At 36.6% G+C, this 9,166-nt stretch overlaps 1 protein-coding gene across 1 annotated transcript; it reads right to left on the bottom strand.

The window, feature by feature from the left end:
- Positions 1-1,378: 1,378 nt before the first annotated feature.
- LOC110797814 (protein CROWDED NUCLEI 4) lies at positions 1,379-8,942 on the bottom strand. The gene is made up of 9 exons (XM_022002933.2): positions 8,531-8,942; positions 6,976-7,185; positions 6,638-6,891; positions 5,504-5,774; positions 5,337-5,420; positions 3,418-5,234; positions 2,999-3,272; positions 1,846-2,042; positions 1,379-1,730 (listed from the first exon to the last, which is right to left on the bottom strand). Exons 1-8 carry the CDS (start codon positions 8,759-8,761, stop codon positions 1,920-1,922), a joined length of 3,264 nt encoding a protein of 1,087 aa, XP_021858625.1. The 5' UTR covers positions 8,762-8,942; the 3' UTR covers positions 1,379-1,730; positions 1,846-1,919.
- Positions 8,943-9,166: the final 224 nt, after the last annotated feature.

The raw sequence follows: 9,166 nt of genomic DNA, 5'->3' as shown, positions 1-9,166 counted from the left end.
CCACATCAACTTTGAGTTAATTTTAAAATGATAATCTTATTATTGATTTATTTTGATTCTACAAGGAATAGTTTTCAACGTCTTCGATATTTGTGTAGGTACCAGAGTAAGAGGACCTCTCACGACAATCTCGATTGGTATCCGAGACTTATTATATGATCTTTAGTCTTATCATTAGGTCAACACATTATGCAACAACCTAATTGGTACTCCGAAATAATCTAATACGAGTAATAAAATGATGAAGTGTATGGTATTAGTGCATATCTCATAATTTCCTCTTAATAGCAACGCTTGTCAACTCATAATTAGTCTACTTTCGTTCAAAATTTGTATTGAATAATGTAATATAGCCTATTTTTCAATGGGTGGCATTTTTTTATGGAGTTTCTAAGGTGAAGTATGTTCATTCCTTGTGCTTGAGATAAATTTATCTTGTATGTTTGAGATATTATTCAAAATAAACTTTTTTCAGCAACACCTTATCCTAAAGTTGGTAAATGACACACAATTAACCAATATTAACCGGCGGAATCTCAATGTTCGTTTAACACTTTCATCTCTTATAGTCTATCAAAATTTACACTCATCCCGACCATCTCTACTTTTCTCGTGGTCATGGTCTCGAACCGCATAGTTTTTAACCACTGCAGAGGAACTTTCCTCCTTTTACCGCCTTACCTTTTCTTTTTCATCTACATCGCCGTTGATATGTCTAATTCATCACTATGTTCTCATATCATCACTCAACCACTCACTTCTTCACGAGGGATGGGATCTGAACTTGCGTACTATCGTTGATATGTTCAATTCATCACTATGTTCTCATATCATCTCACAACCACTCACTTCTTCATGAGGATAGGATCTGAACTTGTGACTTCATACACAAACCTTCAGTTTTAACCACTAAATCACGACCTCATTGACACTATTTGATGAACAATTATCTCCGTGTCATGCCTTTTGATTCTGCGTTTTGCTAGTTAGAAGTCGCGTTTTACACAGGGTGCACAGTGCTCATTGTACACCCGGGTGTATAAACCGAGTATTTTAGGTATAGAACTATAGCAGATTTCATGAATGTTGAAACAAATGTGCAATCAAAACCAACCAAACCGAAGCTCATGACAATCATAAACTCATGTAACTTCCAAATAGCTAGATAGTACACTCCGTACTGTTCTGAAGCTTATAAATAGCTGTGTAATTCCTACAACTGGTACACCTAATTCGATTTTGGCAAACCGTCTATTTATCTCTACTACATCAGTTACATCAAAATTCAGTAGGACTAAAAAATTTAGAAAATAGAAGACCAACGGAAAGCTGATAAAGTGCAAGAACATGAATCGGGTGAAATAAGAGAAAATAAAGATGGCATAAAAATTCATGATATAGATTACCTCTCAGTAAAAATCCAAGATGTTCCGTTAATCAGGAACCTAACTGAACCAATAACATTCTCATAAGCTAACATAGCCGTTGGTCGACAATAAAAGAGCCGACCACAACACACCACTAAACCAGCACAAGCGCTGCCAATCATAACATATGGTGACACATACCAACACAATACACGAAACACCATATAAAGATCTACTAAATACACCCTGAATCACACTTATCTAAGTCATTTACATGCATATGTCCACAAGAGAGATTATTGGAGACCTAGGTCAAAAGAACTCACTCAACCCCCTTAGATTGAGCACGCTCAAAATTAAAACCTGCAAAAGGAAATAACAAATCAATAGATGATTAGACCAGAGTGAATTCTTGCCTTTGTATACACAGCTTTTTGAAGCACGAAAAAAAAAAAAAAAAAAAAACAAGGACACATACTGTGCATGTATTGCCAAAATCCAGAACACGGAAAACATGGCATAATCGCTGGAGCAGTTGATATAACCAACTGTTTATGATTTCATCTGGGAGTTTGACCGAGTTCTTCTCCCCTGGACAATTTCTGGGATCTCTACTTTGGCGCTTGAAGGATTCTCATTCTCTAGCTCTATTTTCTCAGTAGTAGCATCTTCCTCCTGAGAACAACACAGGGAACCAAATACATCAGAATATTAGTAACTCTCTTTTTTCACTATTCTATTTTCGTAGCCCGTAAAGAAAAATAGCAATAAGCAAGGTGAAATTTCCACAAACACTTGAAGAATTACACCTAAATGCAGAATAAAGAAGACTAACATCAAGGGGAGAGTGCCATCACTGATCATCAACACTGTTTCCTCAATATAGCAATGCATGCTATTTTTATACAAGTACATGTCTCTAACCTCCTTATTATCTTTGAATTCAAAAACTCTAGAATCATGAAATCTCGGTAAACTATAGTGAATACTACGTATATAAGTTCAGAGAGAGTACAAGAAACAAATAAGTGAAGAAAGACGTGAAACAAAACAAGCACAAAGCAAAAAGCATCAAGTATCTTTAAAAAGTCTCGACTAGTACAAAAGTGCAGATGAAGTTTGCACGTCATAGCAATTCAAAAGACATCAACAAGTATTTTACCTTATTACTAAACAAGATGCATGCACATTGCACATTCCATTCACACCTTATCATTCATACTTGCCAATTTGCTATCCTATTTATTACAGCATCTTGAAAAAGCCTATATGATCAATGGTGTGCATGCTATTACCTTTTGCCATACATGGAATATCAACTTATATAGAGCAAATTTTAAGATCATTTATCTCATTTTCAACAACAAACAAACACATAAAAATGTAATAGAATAACATATTTCTCTCTACTAGATCAAGTTGGAAAAGAATATTTATCCCATTTTAAATTCAGATTGGAAATTCCAGCCCTCTGCTCTTACTCAGCTTTCTTAATAGACATTCTCTACTATGAGGAGGACTTCACCAAAGACTCTGAAAACAAAATGGATCACGACTGATGACAGATTAAAGACAAAATGCACTTGTCTGCTCAAGTGATGAATGATAATCACAGATCAAATATAAACTACCTCATTATCCTTCTTTGTCTCTCCAACATCCTCCACTATCAGAACTTCCTGTATCACAGTCCTCTCCCGAATGACACACCTCAATGCTTCATTTTCTACCAATGCAGATTTGTCAAAGTCAATTTGCTTGCTCTGATGATGAGATTTGTAAGTTATTTTCTGAGAGACTTCAGACTCTCTTTCGGTTTCATCAACTTCATTCTCTTTACTTATACTTTGGGTTGATGAACTGACGACACATTGATCATCAACACTAGGCTGTTTGAATTCCACACTGTACATAGGAGGGAAAATTATCAAAATTAAGCAAGAGTTAACAGTTATTGAATAGAAACAAAATGAATAATATCAAATAGCCTTTACAAGAAAATACTATTCCCATGAGCAGGAAAGTAAATAATGTGCCAAAGAGCATTTACCAATGGGGAGTGACAACATGAGACCCATCAGGAGCATCAACAAGATGCTGCCGCCTCTTCTTGTTGATTTTCTCGTCATTCAGAACCGCAGCATCAGTTCCAGGATTAGAGTCATCGACTCTTCTTTTTCGCCCAGCACTTACTGCAGAAGGGGCAGAGCTTTCATGCACATGTTTAGTTGCTTCGAGATCTGTTATACCTTCATCCACAGAAGGAACCTCGTGAATCACTTTTGGTTCTTCTGAAGCAGATCCAGCAGGCTGGTCTGCACTTCCCACAGATTTTACAAACTCGACTTCTCCCGGTCGTGATTTGTCGTCTATGCTGACAATATTTTTCCCAAAAAGCCCTGAGTTTCCTTCTTCACACTCCGAGTTCAATTGTTCAATGTGCATCAATGGAACTTTGTCAGGTGAAGGTTTAAATATCAATGTAGCACATTTTTTTAACCAGGAAACTTTAGAGCTAGGTGGTGAATCACTCCCTGTATCTTGTCCATCTTCTGCAGCTGTGACTTTCTGAGTTGGCTCCAAAGAAGGGAAACGTAAAAGTACTTCAGGGGTTGACTCTGCAAAGGTTTGCTTTGCAGGAGAAACTACAATTCTGTCAGAATCGACTTTCAAATCCTCTAATTTCTTAAGTTGTTCAATCTTTGAATGTATCTCTTCTCTATCTGCATGCAACAGTTCCCTCTGCTTCTTTAGTTTAATTCTTTGCACCTGAAGCTCTTCAATAAGACTCTGTAGCTCTGCCCATGCCTTGTCTCTCTGCTCTCGGTCCAGCTTGATTTCCAACTTCTCATTCTCGAGCTTCTTCAATGCCGAAGCAACATGTTCTTGTTCCTTCATCAGATCTTCCTTCAGAGACCTAATATACATAAGTTCACTCTTTTTCTCTTCTTCAGATGCTTTCTCCTTCTCTTGTAAGTAGCTTTCGATATCTTCACGCCTTTTATTGATACAATCCTCCAACTCTCTCTTTCGACATTCAATCTCTAGCAAGAAGTCTGCACGTTCTTGCTGAAATTTGGTGAACCACTCAGAACGCTCCCGTTGACTCTCACTACGGAATGATTCCCGATCAAGAGAAAGTGATTCTAGATCCTGTTTGTATTGCTCGCGAAGAGCCTCTTTCTCCAAATTTAAACTATCACGTTCATCTTTGAGAAACTTGGAAATCACCAGTCTCTCCCCAGCTATGCGTTCTTCTTCCCTCCGCAGTTCCTCCCTTTTTTCATCAATTACCTCCCACTCTGTCTCAAACTTTGCCTTCTCGACCTTCAATTTCTCAGCTTCAGCATCAAGTTGCAGACTCTGAGCTCTGATTGCATATATTTCCTCTTCCAATTTTGTTTCTAAAATGAGAAGCTCACTTGATTCACTTTTCATGATATCCAACCTTTTTCCTGCCTCAGCTATTTGTTTCTTCTTCTCTTCCAAAGCAAGCATAGACTTCTCTAGGTCAATCTTTTCCTTATCAATCTCTTCCCTCTCTTTTTCCAAAGTGTTTTTCATGAGCTCAACCTCATTCTCAGATTTGTGCAGACGATTCTCCTTCCCTTCCAGAACTCTCATCTTTTCAGCTAAATCTTTGCCCTTATCTGCTATCACCCTAGCTTGCACCTCCAGATCTTGCTCCTTCTCTAAAATAACATCCTCCCGCTGCTTAAGATCCAAGTCCCTCAACTCCCAGGCTCTTCTTTTTGTCTCAATATCTTCTTCCGACAGTTTCTGTTTCGCCATGAGCTCTGCTTCTAACTCATCCTTTCTTCGTCTCATGGCATTCTCCTGTTCGGCTATGAGTTTTTGGACTTCAATCTGCATCACAAATACCATTCTCTATCAGAAAAATGCATCTCGTTGTTGATTGATACACACATATCCCAACTGCAGCATATAAATAGAAGGACAGCGAATTACATGTTCTTTGTTTGCAAGTTTTTCTTGTGAAATAAGCAAATTTTGCTCACTCCTGTTCAAAAACACCTCCTTTTCAATGACAGCCTGCGGGAACAAAAAAATATGAATAAAACAGCATTCTATTAGTGTAATTATAATTAAAGGTATAATACAAGAGATGCAATGACCTTCTCTCGTTCAGATAGGGAAATCTCATTTAGCTCCAAGTTAGACCTCTGCATCATTAAGTTCTTCCTTTCAGCAGCAATGTTCTCTTTCTGATCCTCCAACTCTTTCTCAATCCTTCTCAGTGCTTGAGATTTACTAAGAATATCAGCTTCCCTCTGATTTAACAAAGTTTGACCATCAAGCAACTTATTCTGTGATTCAGTCAAAACTTTCTGTCTCTCCACCAATGATTGCCTTTCAAGTATAATTTCTTTCTCCTTGGCATCACAACTAACATAGAAGATGAAACAAATGTCAGTGGTTTCTCACAAGAGATGGTTCATAAGATGAGAAACGTCCTATAAAGAAGGTATAACTCTATAAGAGCTAGCTCTTCCATATTTGGCAAGAAAACTAAAACATAATACACTTCTTTATTGCGCACTTTGAAGCCGAGAGTTGAACTTCAAACTTGCCAGGGCAAAGTATGGAAAAAAGATCATCCCAAACTTAAACCAGCCTATAAACCAGCAAAACATATCACCAAAGGATCTAAAATCTATTTAAGAAAAGGTTTGATGCTCAAAGACCACTGAACATAATACAAGAATCAATAACACCCCCCCCCCCCCCCTCCATCTTGAATAAGGAACTCTATATATTAAGTTATTAACATCTGTTACTGGGAGCAACAGACAATTGTTGTATTGTGCAGTAATATATAGAACGTATTGTGCAGGAATATACGAATTATAAGTGTAGTCAATTTGATTTCATGCTAAAATAGAAACCAGGGAAATTAAGACAAATTAAGAAAGTAGTCAATTCATTGGATTTTCTAAAGGTGATTGAGTGATTAACAAATAATTTGGAAAGCAGAACTTATATAACGGATATTTCGATGAACACATGAATTGAATGTTGTAAGAGATATGACAATGTGACAAGCCGACAAATCTTTCATACAGAAAAACCACATTCTTGGGACAAATCTTCACATACACAACCAGTCATATTCCCAAATAATACTTCAAGAACAATGACATTCATTTTCCAGTTTCTAGCTAAAGAAATTCAAATTGAAGAACAGAAATAATTTTAGATGGTGCAGTAGAAGAATACTGCTCTGACTGATGAAAAAAGGAAACACTCACTCAGATTTAAAAGATGCCATTCTACGGCGAAGATCATCTTCACGGGATTCAACCTCCTGAAGCTTTCTTCCAGCTGCTCGTTCAGATCGCCTTGCTTCATCTCGCAAAGATTCAGCAGAGTGCAGCTTTGTCTCGGCCTCAACGTACTTTCTCTGAGCATCTTCAAACATATTGCGTGCTTCAAGAGTTTTACTCTCTGCTGCAACCTTCACTTCAGCACACTCTGTACGCATTTCATGCAACGCTTTTTCAATCTGCATGAAAGATCAAAAAACTTTTAAGCAGATGCGACATACATAAATTTATTTATTTTAAAAGCATATATATGACGGACTTACATTTGCCACACATTCCTTTTCGACTCCTAAGGCCTTCTTCAGGTTATCTTCTCGCTTCCTTGCTTCAACTAAAGCTGATGATAATGCAGCTTGATTGCGCATGTGTTTTACTTCAGCAGAATCAGCAGAAAATCTAACTTCTTCGTGCTTTGAAGCATGATCCTTCCGTTCCAAAATAAGAAGGCCCATGTTGTGTTGAAGCTCATAAACCTATACGAAATAGCTCATATCAGGCCTTCTTAACAAACAACATAAAATTTTTGTTTCCTCAAATAGCAAGTATCATCCTCCCATTTCCTATTTTCTTCTAATCAGCTTCACCATTTCTTCAATCCTTCAAAATTAATTTCGGAGCTCCAGTAAAATTGATTTCTCTCTCAATCCCTTATTGCAGAAATTGCCCATGTGTTAAAGAACAAGATGCCTTTCTTCAGGTATCTCTTTTACTTCTATATTGCTATTAAGTCTTTAACTCGGAATCACAAAATATAAACTATGATTCTCCTCATGTGGTACAATGTGTATAGTGCTTGCAGTTAGATTTGGGAGTCACGAAGCCAAACTCATAACACTAGAAATTAGAGAAACAGCCCATTTTTTATTTGGTGTTAGCACCCGGTTCACCCTTAGGGCTAATCCGGATTCGGGGCGAGTTCTGGGTGGGTAAACAACCCATTGTGTTACCTACACTTCATTATATGCCTTCATGTAACTATTCCCTCACTTCCTTCTTCCTATCTCACCAAAAAGTCCCCTCTAAATATCCCAAGTGTAATGCATCCCAGTTCTCAAGGAAAATCATCATTTGACATCCTAAAAAAAAAATATTATCTCCTACACATATTCTCCATATAATTTCTTTATGCTAAAACTATATGATAATAAAAAATAAAAAAAATGGTCAAACCTCTTAATAAACCTTTAATGTCAATCTTTTTCATTATTTTTCTAAAATACTACTCCCTCCATCCCTAGCTAATAGGCCAGCATTTCTGTTTAGCATCGTCCCAAAATAACCCTTTCTAATTTTTTTATTTTGTCAAACTTAATTTTTCCATATAACCCTTAATAATATGAAATAAAGACCAACTTGTGGCATGGTTAAGATATAAAAATCGACCATAAAAAGGAAAAGTTACAGTATTTCGAAATAATTCCTCAAAAGCAATTTATAATCAAATGTGGCCTATTATTTACAAGCATACTCTGTAGCAAATTAAAAGAACGGCCATGGTTCCTGACCTCCGGGAGGACATTGAAGCTCTAAGAAATACGGAGTATAAAACTTGAAATATCCAATTTAATTAATTTAATATGCAGACACAAATACCCTATTTTTAGCATCCAATTGCAACCAAAAAAAATCTTTAAAAAATTAAAAAAATTAAAAAACAATTTCCTGCCAAACAAACGATAACATTACGCATTACCCAGATCCAACAATTCCAAAAAATACAAAAAGGTAAACTACATTCAAACACTATCACTACTACTTAGCACAAAAAAGTTAAAAGTTAAAAAATTAAAAATTAAAAATTAAAAAAAATTGACGAACCTCAGCTTCAAGTTTAGCAATATAAGCGATAAGAGCAGCTTTATCTCTGCGTCGAATAGAATCCTCATCAAACCCAGCTTCACGAAGACGCTTCCAGATCCCGTCATCGGGAAAAGAAGACCGGCCGTTAGTCGACGGAGTAGAAACGTCTAGAATCCTCGATCCCGGCGTAATAGTAATCGGTCGCAAATTTACCGGCGAAGGAGTCGCCGGAATCCGGGGACTCGCCATTTCAAAGTTCGAAACCCTAAAAGATTCCTTCTAGAATACTCTCTTTTTTTGTGTCCGTTTCTTTACTCGAAGACGATGATGATGATTTCAAACAGAGAGGAGAGAGAAAATGAAGAAATGGTTTTGCTTTTTCTTGGGTTAGTTTTTAGCTTAGGTTAAAGTGAGTAAAGTAAAGACTGAAGAGGTGGAAAACGGCGTCGTATGGGTGAGGGTTTTTGATTTTTTTACCCCGCCTTGAACATGATTTTTGAATTTTGAACTTTTTTAAAGTTGGTAATTAAATTAAATTAATTGTTGACTTTAATTAAGCTCAGTATAGAAACTTTCTTAACATTTATGGAAGGTGATCTGGACATTAACTTTTATTTATTGTTTTTATGTTGCAAATTGAATTTTTTTTGTGGC

The sequence above is a fragment of the Spinacia oleracea genome, chromosome 3, assembly GCF_020520425.1.
Source record: "Spinacia oleracea cultivar Varoflay chromosome 3, BTI_SOV_V1, whole genome shotgun sequence".
Lineage (NCBI taxonomy): Eukaryota > Viridiplantae > Streptophyta > Magnoliopsida > Caryophyllales > Amaranthaceae > Spinacia > Spinacia oleracea.
This window is presented reverse-complemented; position numbering and strand designations above follow the sequence as displayed.